The sequence below is a fragment of the Manis javanica genome, chromosome 4 (genome assembly GCF_040802235.1).
Source record: "Manis javanica isolate MJ-LG chromosome 4, MJ_LKY, whole genome shotgun sequence".
NCBI lineage: Eukaryota > Metazoa > Chordata > Mammalia > Pholidota > Manidae > Manis > Manis javanica.
This window is the reverse complement of record NC_133159.1, coordinates 172010980-172026142: the sequence shown is the minus strand read 5'-3', so window position 1 is coordinate 172026142 and position 15163 is coordinate 172010980. Positions and strand designations below refer to the sequence as shown.

The 15163-nt window shown below is 49.3% G+C and overlaps 1 protein-coding gene across 4 annotated transcripts in view; it reads left to right on the top strand.

Moving 5' to 3' along the window:
* The window catches only part of RGS9 (regulator of G protein signaling 9), a 58351-nt gene that overhangs the window by 20385 nt on the left and 22803 nt on the right, over positions 1–15163 (top strand). For 2 of the 4 annotated variants that reach the window (XM_017652621.3, XM_073235821.1), the window contains exons 9-12: positions 4315–4377; positions 12230–12259; positions 12963–13024; positions 14962–15075. In XM_017652621.3, the coding sequence (XP_017508110.2) occupies positions 4315–4377; positions 12230–12259; positions 12963–13024; positions 14962–15075 (269 nt within the window). Of the gene's footprint in view, positions 1–4314; positions 4387–12229; positions 12260–12962; positions 13025–14961; positions 15076–15163 lie in introns of all 4 variants that reach the window. The other 2 variants (XM_017652620.3, XM_073235820.1) reach the window with 1 other exon arrangement.

Below are 15163 nucleotides of genomic sequence, written 5' to 3'. Positions count from 1 at the left end.
TCTGCCCACTTGCCCTGGGGTATGCTCTCAGCCCCTCATCAGGCAAATGGCTGAGTGGCTCTTCACAGCAGGATACAGAAGTAGTTAAACATGGCATCCTGTCTCTCTGATTACTGTCTCTACCCCCTCCTCCCCGCCACCTCCATTTTCTCCACCTCCATCACCACCGTTGTCATTTCCCCATCATTGCCATGGGGCAGGCCTGAATGGGGAACTCCCTGTGTGCTGGGCACTGCGTAAGCATCAGTCTGCACGCACTATCTCATCTCATCGTTGCAGCCCGGTGTGGAAGGTGCTATTATTAGTCCTGTTGTGCTGATCAGGAAGCTGAGTCTCAGGGACGTTACCGATTGGCCAGAGTTACACAGCTAGTGGGTGCCAGAGGACCCCAACCCCCAAGCTGCCAAGCACCACCCGCCCCAGTCTCTATGCTCTTCTGCCGCCCTGACAATGTTGTGTGATGTCTTAGTGTGTGTAAGGCCCTTCCATACCTCCTTGGTCACTGGAGCATTGTGTGAATCACGGCTGCTCTAGCCAACAGGGTGCCAGGGTTCAAAGTGCCTGGTCCCTCTTTGGTAGCACTGGGATGCCAAACTCAAAATGAGGCTTTGATGTACTAGAAGCAGTTGTAAAAATCCTCGGGCACAGAACTGCTTTTCCCATCCCATAGGCATCGCTGCTGCCCTAAGTCAGAACCGGACCAGCAGGCAAAGTGAGGTGGAGCATGTCTGGGTCCTGCTCTCCCCGACTTTCCTGAAGCACCCAGGGTCATGGCCTGGGAGCATTAGGATCAGCAATGTGTCCTGTTGGAAGAACATCCTGGGTGAAGTCTGCCTCAGCCTAGAAACTGAGCAGTCTGACTGACAAGCCCAGGGAACCCGGGAGCGTAGGGGCTGTCAGACTGTCTCCAGGAGACCCGGCGAGCTGTCAGTTCAGCGGGAGAGAAGCCAGCCAGGCAAACAGAGCCTTTGGCTCTGTGGAGGTTGGAGCAGCCAGTATGCGGACTGACTGTGCCCAGCTGCTCTCGTGTGGGACACGGCTTGCAGTTCCTGAACTGATTCATCCTCCTGTTTGCTGTCCGTTCATTAATCTGTGAAACCTTCTGAGGCCATGACTCTGTGCCAGCCAAGGAGTTAGGCACTGGGCATAAAATAACCACCAGGAGTCACTGAGCACCTGCTCGGTGCCTCTGTTGAGCTCTTGGCATGGATGATCCCATCTCTGTGGTGGCAATGTGGTGAAGGGGGGAGTGTTATCACCCCCTTTAACCAGGTGGGGAGATGAAGGCTCAGGGAGGCCAGGAGCTTGTGCCGAGCTGGGCTGGGAACCTGCATGTACCTGACATGCTGCTGCTGAGGGAGGGGCACCCACATGTGGTCTTCTCTCTCGCAAGCAGCTCAAAATCCAAATTGCCATCCCAGGAGAACACGAGAAGGGACCGTAGGGATGTGGTGGAGTGTCACCAAGAAGTGTACGTTGGCCCCCGCACTGGCCCTGCTCTGGAATACTGATCCTGGGAATGTCGCCCCTTCGTGGAGTGGTTGTTGGGTCTACAGAGGTCCTGTTGTCTCCTGAATCATAAAGCATTTAGCAAACTGCCTCTTTGGCTTATGCCCAAGGGGTATTCTCAGGGAGTTCCCCCGCCACCCCTCTGAGATTCACAGTTCTTCTGGTTGAAGGGGGAGGCTTGCCCATCTCTGGAGGGTTTCCTGTGCATGGCACTGGGGCTGTATATCTGCACGTCTCCTTATCTGCTGGCAGCCCACGGCAAGGACCTGCCCTTGTTTCCTGTGCGCTGACAGTCAGCTCTGGGTTGTCTTCGCGTGAGCACCGTCTTACGTGCCAGGAACTGTGTCAGCAGTGGCTCTGTGACTGTCATGGGAAACACAGCCCGTAGGCCACCTGATGAGTGAATGAATGAGTGGGGCCTGGAGAGGCAGCCCCCTGGGGAACTCTGAAGGCAGAGCATGGTGACCGCAACAACCGAGACCTGCGGAGACCCCGAGAGGAGGCAAGAGCCTGAGCAGCAGGGCAGCCAGAGGGGCATGCCAGCTGTCTGCAGTGCTGGGGAAGCCAGGAGGGGCTGGCGCTGGACAGGCTGCAGAATAGTGAAGCCTGCTGGGTGCCCACAGCTCCGAGAGCCCAAGGCCGTCTGGTGCTGATCAGTGCTATGAGGTGCACTGCTGGGCACAGGGCAGCCAAATCCATCAGAGTGCGGGGCAAGCTCAAAGGAAGGAGCTGGAGAGCGAATTCAAGACTCGAGCAGGCAGCCGCAGTGAAGCTGCTGAGGCAGGAGTGCGTCGGAGAGCCAGCGGTTGTCGGGGCAGCAGGGCGTGGGCTGGTGTGAGTGTGGGCGTGTGCATGTGTGTCCCTGTGTGAAGTCCGTCTTCAGCTACCCTGGGGGGATTTCTCTGAACCAGAAAGAGGCAATTCCTAGAACCCACTCTAGGTAGAGACACAGGTTCTGATAGCCACAACTCCCCCACCCACTCATGCTAGGATAGATCCCGCTGGGCTGGCTTCCTAGCATTTGTCACATTTCTGAGATTAATTGCTGAGTGACCAGAAGTGCCTTGAGATGCCTGCGGGGGATGCCTTGAGGCAGGGGTCTCATGTCACATTCACCCGGGGCACCCCAGGGCCGAGCACAGTGTCTGTTCTAGTAAGTGCCTAATGAATATTTGTTGACTGTGGTCCACATGTAACAACTAGGGTGAGGATGGCCGCCCCCTTTCCCTGTCCTCTTCCCTATTTCTTTCTTGCCTAGTCTTATATTTGCTACCCTAGGAGCCCATTGAGCTAACTTGCCGGATTTCGCAATTAAGAGGATGCCTAGTTAAACTTCAATTTCAGATAAATAGCAAATGATTTCTGTCCCAATGTTTTTATAATTGCTGTAGATTCATATTAAAACTATGGAATATATTTATACATGAAGTTATATATCCACATTATTTGTTGTCTATCTGAAATTCAGACTTAACCAAGTGTCCTATATTTTATTTAGCAACCCTCCTTCCGAGCTAAAAATGTAGCTATCCTACTGATAAAGCTGCGTCTGGTGGGGCAAAGCCCAGTCACTTCCTGCCTCTGCTTCACTGCGGTCAGCCTGGCTATCACATGTGTTGAGAACCTGGCGGCTGTTGGTACCAGACTAACAGAGAGGGAAGTGGAAGCCCCAGATTGCTGGCCTCGGGGAGCAGAGAGAGACCAAGCCTGATTGGCTGGGGAGTTGGCTGCCTGGTGTGGAAGGGAACTGACAAGAGAGTGAGACCCAGCTTTGGGGCCAGGCCTTTACAGGCAGGATCTGAACACGGATGCAAGCCCTTGCTGAGCGATAGCTACCCTCTGCTGAGGGCCCCACACCCAGTCTTACCGATTCCTCATGAGAACCTGAGGGTAGGAGGGATCATCTCCATTTCTCAGAAGGGATAATGAGTGCAGAGGGAGGAAGTAGTTTCCAAGGTCTTCCTCAGAACTAGGAATTGGCAGAACTAGGACTGGAACCCAGAGGTGCCTGACTGAGGGCTGGACTCTCCAGAGCACCGCACTGTGGGGGGTGGGGAAGGTGTGCTGCAGCTGTCTGGGAGTCCCTGTGCTAATCCTGGTGAGTGTGTACCGAGTTTGAGTGTTACTTAGCCATCCAGCCTTCCTTTCATCCATCCATCCATCTTTCCACCCACCCATCCACTCATTTACCCATCAACCCACCTTCCCTCCATCCATCTATCTATCCATCTATCCATCATCCATTCATCCACCCATCCATCCATCCATCCATCCATCCATCCATCCATCCATCCATCCATCCTTCCACTCACCTACCCACTCATCTACCCATCAACCCACCCTCCCTCCATCCATTCATCTATCCATTCATCCATCCATCCATCCTCCCATCCATCCATCCATCCATCCATCCACCCACCTACCCACTCATCTACCCATCAACCCACCTATCCATCCATCCACCCATCCACCCATCCACCCATCCATCCATCCATCCATCCATCCATCCATCCATCCATCCATCCATCCTTCCACCCACCTACCCACTCATCTACCCGTCAACCCACCCATCCATCCATCTGTCCCACTGTATTACATTCTGGGGATACCATGGTAGCAGAACAGCCCCATGAAGCTCATCAGCTCACCCAGAGAGTCTTACACACCCTCACAGCACCCTGCAGGCTAGGCCACAAGCCCTTCTCAGTTCATTCTCACAATGAGCTGCTTGGCCATGATCCAAGGTTAATCAGAAGCTGGAGACTCTCCCAGGAGTGGTCCTTATTTTGTTTTTATTCCATTCAGCCAGGAATGAACAACGTGCTAGACTATGGCCTGGACCGAGTGACCAATCCGAACGAAGTTCAGGTAAATCAGGTAGGTCTCTGCTGCACCCTGTGGACAAAGCCTAGATCAGGTTCTTGGGCTGGGGAGGTGTCCACGTGTCTGTTGTCTGTTCTTGTCTGTAGGGGCAGTGCTATCTCTCCCTGAGACTTAAAAAGCGAGGAGGAGATTTGGGCTCTGTGGTATCAGTGTTGGGAGGAGCGAGGCCACGGCAAGCGTCCTGCATGCAGAGAGACAGAGAATGTCAGGGGCAGGTCAGCACAATTGGGATCTAGATGGTTCGTTTTCAGACTTTGCCGAGTCACTCCCCCCTTTAAAAATCTGATGAAAGTTATGAACCTGTTCCACCCAAAGATACATAGACAGACATTTTACACACAGTTTCAGCCTGTTGCCTTACCCGCTGAAAACTATAGTCCTCAGGCTTAAAACCTTTGCATCAACTTTTGTTTTAATTTTAACCCACGTGACAGGACCTGAAATGTCACCATTTCCTTTGCATCTCATTGGAGTAATATCTTTGCAAAGATTCTCCTATGCTTTTTATTTTAAAAGGACCCTTTCCCCAAGTAGGCCACCATTTATGATGGATGGCCAATTTCTTATGATGTCTTTTTATTGAAAGAGATGTAATTCATACGCTGTTGAAATAGAGAGCATCCAGGTGAGGGTTTCTTACCTGTGGCATTGTTATTTGGGGCCAGATAATTCTTTGGGGCTCTCCTGCACACTGTAGGATGTTTAGCGGTGCCCCTGGCCTCTACCCACTAGAGGCCAGTAGCTCCATGCTTTTCCCTGCCCACCTCCCGGTTCTGACCATCAAAAATGTCTCCAGATGTTGTTCAGTGTACCCTGGAGGGCAAGACTGCCTGGGCTGAGAACCACTGATGCCAGTGAAACAGCCTAAACCCTATTTAAATTCATCTTAGATGGTTTCATTGCTTTCTGTCCAGGGTTGTCTTTGGGCAGCAAAGGGTCGGGGAACTCTTTAGCCTAGTGTGTCCTAAAGGCAAGTGGGGGAGCTGGGAGAGCTGTACCACGAAAGAAGGAAGAAAGAGGTCCACGGGGGAGAGGAAGGAACAGGAGAAAGGTGGCGAGGCAGCTCTGTTGGTGTGCACTTCTGCCCCCGGGACCTGGGACTCAGGATGACCCTGAGGACTGGCTGCCACCCCCGCTGGCCCCCCGTGTGAGGGAGTTAGAGGCCCAGATTTAGAGATGGAGTCTATCGGGCACCCAGAGGGTGTCACCCAGGGGCATTGCTAGGTCCCTTGTCCACAGCGCAAGGTGAGCCCTCCTCTGGTACACGTGTGGCACTGTCAGCCTTCAGCGGCCTTTTCTACGTTCCCTTTGTCAGATGGCAGATAATTGCTGAGGCCTTGTAGGCTTGGTTGCCACGGAAACAAAATCATCCTGGAAAATACTGAACCCGGGGGAAGATTCTCCTTTTTTTTTTTGTGGATGACTGGCAGCTCTGGGATTCTTTCTGGGGTGTGTGGGGAGGGTAGAGGTGGAAGGCACAGCCCCCACTCTGACCCCAGCCAGCCAGGATCTTGCTCATCCGTGTGCGTATGTAAGTGTGGCGGTGGCGGACCTTTAGTTCAGCTCCGGGAGGAGAGCTGAGCCCCGCACTGCTCCATCCGCCTTGCTTCTGTGGGGTAACTTCCAGGGAGTACGGTCGGACATCTCTTCCCTGAGGACGCATCTTCATGCTCACTGGCAGGCAGGCTAGGAGGAGAGCCTTTTGGCTTTCAAAACCCAGTTCTAGCCGGGTGCTGGCAGTAGTCTCAGCCCAGCGCGAGAGCCTGCGGGTGCCTCCTGAGGCTGAGGGCTGTCCCTGGGCGAGGGTGACACGGGGAATGCTTCCACTTTTGCCTACCTGTCTTCTTCTCTCTCTCTCTGTCTTCCCCCAGCTCTCTTTCTCCTGTCTGCACTCTGGCTGCTGTGGAACATTCAGAAGAATAAAGAACCGTAATTTTTGCACAAGCAGGGCCCCTCCCGGCCCCTCCCGCCCAGCCAGTCCCAGTGCTGGGGGCAGATCCAGCTATTAGGGGAATGCAGCCTGGTGCTGTGTTTAATCCGTGTGCAACATTTCCACAGTTAAACTATGTATATCCCCTGTTTTTTGGGGTTTATCTGCCCCGAGAGGAGAGGATTGAGAGAACATGAAGTGTCCCCATGGGGCCTTGGGTGTGCAGAGGGCCCAGAGGTTTGTCTCATTGCAGAGAAGAGCTCACGGTGCTGGTTTGAAGAGAGAGGCCATTTCTGAGAATTAGTAAATTCTGGAATAGGTATCTGCTTTCCTTAAATGGAGGCAAATAACCCAAAAGATAAAAACACCGTTGAGCATAGGAAAGGAGGCTGTTAGACTGGCAGGTGTCTAGGGGCCTGGGTGACCCACTTCTTCAGGCTGATGGCCACTGGTCGGTGTGGCTGTCCAGCCCTGGGAGGATCTGGCCAGGGGTCAGGGACCACACCCAGAGAGCATGTCCTCTCTTGTTTCCAACACTGTGAAGCATATGGGGGTGCTAAGCATGCACAGCCCTCCACTTTCCCCTTATTTCAGAGAGAATTTGGCCCTGCAGAGGGGAGACTGAGTGGCAGCCGGGTGCTAGCCCAACTGGGGGCAGTGGTGTGCCCAGGGCTGGCCCGTCCTCCTCCGACCCAACAGGGTCACCGTGCGAGAGGGCCGGTGCGATGTGCTGAAGGGAACTCTGGCATGCGGCGAATCCCAGCTCTGCCACTCCCTGCATGTGTGATCTTGGACAAGCTCTTGAGCCATTCAGAGCCTCAGTTTCCTCATCTATAACTTGGGAAGAATCCTTTCTCAGAGGATTATGCGAGCTCATTTACACGAAGTGTCTGGTGTGGCATCCAACACAGAGAGACTCGCCAACAACAGCTATCATCAGTGCTGTGACCGCCACCATGCCGCTGGGGAGATGATTTATGGGCACCCTGGACCGTATACCCAGCCGATTTCTTCTTATGTCCTTACACCGTCTCATACTTCCACGCCGGCTGGAGGTGGAGGGAGGAAGATACCCACCAACTCCACCTCCCTGCCTAGTCTGCTAAACAGCTGCTGAGAACAGCAGTCTACACTGGCGTGCACCTGGGTGTCTGGGTAAAAGACCAAGTACAGCTCCACAGCATTAAATAGTGTGCTCTGCCCAGCCTTCAGCCTGGAGCCCTCGGAGAGAGGAAGCCCCCAGGTCCTCCCACCACCCGGGACTCGCTGCCTTCTTCCTGGGGTTCCTGTGTGGCTGGTGCCAGCCGACTCTCACGGCTGAGCCCTGCCCACAGCCCCTTGGGTGCCAGGCCCAGGGCTGCACGTTTCATGCCTTGTCCCAGCTCAGCCAGGACTCACAGCCACCTTCTGAGGTCACGAGCACTATTAGCATCTCTGTTTCGTGGTTGTGCCGGGCCAGGAGATTAAACAGCTCATCCCAGACACACGGCTCAGAAGTGGCAAGCCGGGATTTGAACCTGGGCTGAAGGGCACGCAGGCTCACACTGTATCCTGCCTGAGTTCTAATGTCTGTTATGCAGCTTCCAGAAGCTTTACTGGCTTTCATTACGTTCTTACAGCAGCTTGGTAGGAGAGGACAGGTGGTATTAGTTTCATTTTTCTTATGACAAAACAGAAGCAGGGTTAAGTCGAGCACTTTGCCCCACCTGGCCCAGCCAGGAGCAAATTCCCAGTTTTTCAGCTCCTGTCCCGACCACACTCTTTGGTCCTGCACCCAGTAGGTGTCCTGTGCCCTGGCCCACCATCCACACTTAGTGGGACCCACATTTTGTTTAATGTTCTCCTGTCACTGTCTTAAAACCCTTCATTTCTCTTGGACAAGGCCCTGCATTTTCATTTTGCACTGGGCCCCTGAGAATTTTGTAGGCCGACCTGCCTTGACCCGATCAAGAATATGGGTAGGACAGAGACTTAACTTCAGATGATCATAATCTCAAATCCTTGTCTCCTCGGACACCTGGCTGCCTCCCAGTCTCTTGCCGGCTTTGTGTTAACCATTTCAGTTCCCGTGTTCCTGGGTTCTGACTTTTGACCCTCTTAGGCGATGGTGCTGACCCCTCCTGCCCTGTGATTGTCTACAACCTGCATCTGGGTTCAAGGACAAAAACCAGCCATGGAGCTCTGTAAACAAGCTCTAGATATGCACCTATCTGGGCAAATCTCCAAGTGAAAAACGTTAGAAATCCAAGAATGCAGAGCATCTGAGGATTCCTTAGGCAGAACATCTTTCCATACATAACAAGTATGTCACCCAGACAAGGAATAAAGAAGTGGCTTCTCTCCAGGAGGGCCACCTGTTGAGAAAGCAAGGGATTTGTGCATGAATTCCTGGGTGGAAAAAATGTTTATTTCCGATTTTATTGTGAGGTGGTTTTCTTTGAGTTGCTTAGAAATGTGCATGTGCATGTGCATGTGCGTGCGTGTGCGTGCGTGTGTGTGTGTGTATTTCTAAAAATAACTTCACTTTAAATCAGTGTTTCTTAGGCCTTGGACTAAGTCATAATAATATTGGTACAGGTCTATGAGAATTAGCAAATAAAATGCAGCATGCCAAGTTAAATTTAAATTTCAGGTGAATAATGAATAAATGTTTAGTATAAGTATGTCCCCAGTATTGCCTAGGCATCCTGTATTTTATCTTGTAATTAGGGCTAAAACGATACCCTGTGTACTCTCAGCAGTGGTCTATGGAATCCAGTCAATAACTGTTGTATGTTGAGTCTCTGCTCTATGCCAGATACCCACGTCTATTATCTCATTTAATCCCCATTTCTCTAACCACTTTCACAAATGAGGAAAGGGAGGCTTTGAAATGCTAAATTACTCCCAAAATTATGTTGCCAGTGAGTAACAGAAGCAGGATTTTGACCTTGGCCTGGGGCCAAAGTCCATACTCTTTCCTAAGCCTTATCCACCAACACCCCCAGTCAGATTTTCTCTCCATCTTTTAGAAAAGCTCAGAACACTCCCCCAACGTGCGCCAACACACATACACCCATAAAGGACAGAGAGACCCTATCTGTCATTCTAGAGGAAGCTGACCCTAAGGAAAGGTATTTTTAACCCTAGAAATAAACACTAAAATCCATGTGGACAATCTGAGGTAGAGGCAGGGAAGGCTGACTCCCAGAGGGTGGCTGGTAATTCTGGAAATCAGAGAACAGCAAAGCGCAGCACTGCTGCAGAGCCCTAGCAGGGTCGTAAAATCAAATACAGTGGATTAACATAAAAAAAATGTTAAAACCCTGAAGACTGAAATGCCCCAGAAACAGACATTATTAGACCAATATGTGAGCGTGCACGTGATTGTCTTGCAAGGATAGCTCCCCACGGACCCCAGAGAACATCAGGGCAGTGAGAATCTGGCTCATCAAGCTGCTGTGGGCTCAGGAGCCTGCTGACAAAGCCGTGGCCGACAGGAAGTTTGATCTTGAGCTGCAGCACTTTGCTGGAGGGTGTTTATCATGCTGGCTGCTGAGCACAAGCCTAGTACGATTATGATCTTTACCATCATTGGTGGGTTTTTTTAATCTCACAGATTTGTTGAGATATTATTGACCTATAACATATGTAAATTTAAGGTGTATAAATGTGATGAATAGATACCTGTATATATTGCAGAATGATTACCACAATGAGGTCAGCTAACACCCCCATCCCCTCACATAATTAAGATTTTTTTGGTGTGTGTGGTGATAACATTTAAGATTCACTCTCTTAAATATATAGTAAAATATTTCAATTACAGTCACCGTGCTAGGCCTTAGATCCCCAGATCTTATAGTGGGGGATTTGCTTTACCATCATTAGGGTTGATTAAAGAGGGTTTCCCGTGTTTGCGATGCATTTTGTGATTGGGGATTTAGCTCTCTTTTTGTTTAGATTTTAAATTAAATGGATTGTGTCTTCCATTCGGCAGTATCCTCAGCTTTAGAGCAAGGTAGGAATTGCTGAAGAGAGTGAGGTATTTTGTTTTCGGGGATCACTCTCAGTGTTTCCAAGGGCAGATGTGGGTTGGAATCCTGGCTCAGCCAATTACCAACTTGGGAATGTTGAGAAAGTTGCCTGTAACCTCTCAGAGTAATAAAACCCTCCTCCCTTAAACTCTGTAAGGGCCCAGAATGCTATGTACTAACTGCTAAGTGGTTAGTAATTACCCAAAAGTCCAGTTTCCCCTTTGAGCAGAGGGCATGGACCAGTAGATACTATTCTTAATCCACTTAAGCAGACTCTAAGAGAAAAATCTGATTATACTAGATTCAAATGCAAATCCACTCTGGCCCCAGGGTCCTTTTTCTACCTGAGATGTGTGTCTTGTAAAATAGGGCCTCATGTAGATGGAGAATGGGAGCAAAATGGTTGCCAAAACCTTTGGCATATTTGGGGAGTGTCTTCAACTTTTTAAGTGGAAAAATATTCTGTTAAGCTTAGAATACATCTCCATTTTTCTAGACCTCCACGCACACACAGTCATCATTTATTTGCTATTTATGGAGCATCTACTTTGCCTCAGCCATTATGCTTGGGAAGATGGAATAGTTGCTCTGCTCTTCATAGTGCATAGTGGGTGATATGCATATTAAACAAGAGTCACACAAGCAATTATATAAATATAATTGTTTTAAGTGCCGTGAAGGAGGAAGTCAGGGTGTGTCTTGAGTCCAAAACACACCTCCTTGAGCTTTACCTTCCTGAGATAGCTCTCTCTGCTCCACCACCCAGGAAAAGTGATTTCTTGTGAAAAGTAGTTACACAAAAGCAATCTAATGTAGCCAAATGAAACCCAGCAGGGCTGAGAAAGGAGAGGTGAATCTATGACGTTCCAGATAGAACTCTCCTTCATGCCTTGTCAGTGGGTCCCGGACCAGTACTTTGCACACTGGCTAAGGGAAATAGTGTCTTCCTTGGACTTCTGACTCTATTCTGAGTGAAGAGCTGAGTTAGGGAATTGAGATCATCACCTTGAAGTCCACGAATGAGCACCAAGCAGCCCCTGGACACAGCCCAGTGCAGGAAGACCGAGCCTAGCATCACCAGCCATGCCCAATCTCCTTTTCAAGAGCTGCATGGAGCAAAAAAGTGGTACCGAGGAAGCATGTCAGATGGTAGATGTTAGGAGGGGACGCATCTGAATGGCTTCCAGGAGCTTCTAAGAGCCTAAACATGGAGTTCCTCTTGGGAGCCAGCCTTTCTCTACTGTAACTCAAAGCTCCGGAGGGAGGATGCCCTGCAGCCCATCCCTGGTGTGAACTTGCTTCAGTAGTTTCAGCGGGAGGATGGGGCCTGACAGGCTCTTCCATATTATTGCTCAGCCTGGGAACTCGGCTTGCTGTGACCCTGCATTCGAGTCTTTCAATCGTGTGCTTTCGTTTTGGAAAGTTGGCACCTGTTCTTTCGGCCTGTGGCCTTGGCCAGCTTGTTATAAATTCCTAAGGAACGAATCTCACCGTTCATTCAGGGTGCTTTCCTGCGAGAAAAGAGCCCACACTGAAGCTCCAGGGCGGTGTCCCCCATCTTTGTGTCTCATTCCATTTAAGGAGGCTCTGCAGGCACGTGGTATGTGGGAACTACCCCAAACTTCGTCCTTGATTCATCTCGGCTTTTAGGAGAACAGTGTAAAGTTACAGTGGTAAATCACCAAAGCTTTTAGTTGATCTAATTCACCAGTGGTTGTGTAGAATAGGGTGGAATTGATGGTGATGGGAGAAATTCTCTATCTTTTAAGTAAGAAAAGGTGGACAGCTTTCTTCTGGGGAATGATTTTTATTTCTTCAATGGGAAATGGGTATTTGAGCTGTGATGATCTAATGACATCTGTTTAATAGTTTTTGCTTCTTTGTTTTCCAGAAACAAACAATCACTGCCATCAAAAAAGAGGTAATTAGTCACCGAGTCCCAAGGAAGTTTGGTTTTAAATCCCCTAACAAATTATGTGTACTCTGACTTTGTGTTCTGCATGCAGTAATGAAATGAAAACAGTGTGTAATGTTCAAACAGTTGTTTCCAAATTAATGGGCAGCACAGAGTGACATCTTTTATGAATGGGGCTGATGCTGAGATTCAGGATACAAAACACCCTCGGAAGGCACAGATCCGGAGGGACGTGACGTGGGAGCAAATGCCTCACCGTGTCTGCACCCCCATGCTTGCACCTGCTTCTACAATTCCGGGGCCATGCAGAATCTGTCCAGAGTGGCACACTTCCAATTTTGACAAATCTTGTGTCCAGGGTCCAAGATAGAGCCCCGGGAAGCATTGGCCACTGAGGTTAGATCTGCTCTGTCCGCCAGAGGCTCATGAGGGAAAAGCTAAGTGTTGTACTCGTGCCTCGATTTAATGGTCCTTAGAACCTTTTCTTAATTAGTGCTTTTTCCCAGACTAACACATGATGAGCAACAGGGGACCCTAATTTGGGGTTTGGTGTCTACTGTGGGCTTTTATGTCCTCTGGGTACTGAGGTGGCTGGCTTGAGGGAATGCCATGCGGTGCTGTCGTTCTGCTGGCCTTATGCAAGTGCCGGTGTTCGTGACACTCAAGGGTGAGGGGGTTGGGCATCTTTTAACAGTCGTGTCTCTTCCAGATCATGTATTACCAGCAGGCCTTACTGAGGTCCACAGTGAAGTCTTCGGTGTCCCTTGGAGGGTAGGTTGCTAATTTGGTGGTCTTGCTGAGGTCTGGGCAATAGGTAGGCAAGAGGAGAGCTCTGCTTTGAGGCGGACCTGACCAGCCATGGTGGACTTAAGATCCTGGAGGATGCTGAGGGACAGAACCCATCTCTAGAGGATGAAGTTCCTCGTTCTTCACTCAACGTAGGTCTCCATGTCTTATCTTGGGGTAGGCAGGGGATAGGTGACGGTCTATACAAGTCTGTCATCTTTCCTGGAATTCACTAATGTGTAGATGGAGAAAGTGGGAGGAGTCGAGTCCAAAGTTCAGGGACTGACCCTGGGGGTTCCACAGAAGCTTGTGTTCCCGTCATTACGCACTCAGATTTATTAGAGCCATGTGTGTTATGTTTACTGGTTCAGTGGATTGTTAAATGTCCATTGTTAATCTTTGAATTAAAATGCAATTAGGATAAATGGCAACTTTACATTTGATTTATTGAATATTCAGGCTACCTCGATCTAGTCCTCCATACGACATTATTTGGCAGACATGGAGGGGTTTAGTACCCCCCAAATGTAAGCAGTTATCCTTTTGAAACGTGGCGTTATTTTTAGGACTACCTTGCTAATTCTGAGATTACTCTGACACATGAAAGTGGTCTTGGTTTATTCCTGGGGAGGCACAACGTGAGGAATCATTTATTCTGACTACGACTTGAGTAGTGGTACTGATCACAGTGGGATGGAAGGTGCTGGGATTTTTCTAGACCCTTTCTTCTGATATGATTAGGGGGTACTGTTTTGTAAAAGTCTTCAAATATCTCTACATCTTCCCAAATTTCCCTGTATCCAAAAACATCCCCTGCCTGAGCAAATGTGCCATGACCTCACCCACATTTTTCAGCAACTTCTGTCTGCTGCCCCTGAGCCTGGTCCCTGGGGACAGTGTGCCTGTGTACTCAGTGGGTGCTCACTTTGGGTTCTAATGATAATCTTTGTTCTACGGTAAAGTTAAAAGTGTCCACTCTGATATTCTAGAAACCTAGTTCTATGAAACCAAACAGAAGGGACATTGAAGGAGACTCAAAGGCTATTGGATACGTCTTAGACCCACTTTCCAATTTTTATTTGTCTCTGAGCCTCATTACCATTGTTTCAACATTATTAGTGTTCAACTTGTGCACAGTTCCTTTTTTCTCCTCTTCAGTTGTCCCGCTTTTGTAAAGGTCTGATTGAAGAATCAGAGGGTCTTAGGAGAAATGAAACCAAGGGGCTTGAGTTCTGCACAGAACTGTAAACCTAGGGCTCTGGTATCTCTCTCAGGTGCGGGTTCTGTTCTATCAAAATCTCAGAGCCGTGGGCAGACGTTGTGGTAGGTGCCTTGTGAACTACTGTGGAAACAATTCCCTGTCTATGGAGTGGGACCATGGCAGGGTTTTCCAAACTGCACACATACCAGAAGGTGTGTTGACTCAGAAGGTCTAACTCAAATAGAAGGAATCAATTCCTATCCACATTCCTGAGTGTGGGATTCACACCTCAAGGAAAACACAGGTTTTAAGTAATGAGCCTAAATCTCTAAACCTGTATTATCTGGACAAAGGGTGGAGCCCCGTGTGGCAATCTTGTGCTTTTGATGGTGCCAAGCCACCTGTTTGAGTCAGCTTTGAATTTTGAAAATTCATGATAAAAAATACGAAGAGGCCTTATTTTCCTGAAATAGGTGCAGAGAAATTACAAAGGGACAGGACTGGGAGACAGAGTTTTGTTTCACAAGTAGAATAGGGACAGATCTTGTTAAATTCCTGCCAATCCTAAGAGCCATTAGAGCATTTTTTTTCAGAAGAAGGAAACAAGTATGTGACTAAATCAATACGGGAAAAGGAGGACAGGCCGGTCAATTCGCCTGAGGACTCATTCTTCCTCTTGGGTGTTGAACTTTGAGGACACTGTTTTCCATTTACTTCTCAGGATCGTCAAATACAGTGAGCAGTTTTTGTCCAATGATGCCATCATGTCAGGATGCCTGCCTAGCAATCCTTGGATAACAGATGACACCCAGTTCTGGGACTTAAATGCCAAATTGTATGTATTGGTATATTGGTGTTTTATTTTTAAATAGCTTTTCGGGTCCTAATTCACAGGCCATACAATTCACCCATTTCAAGTGTAT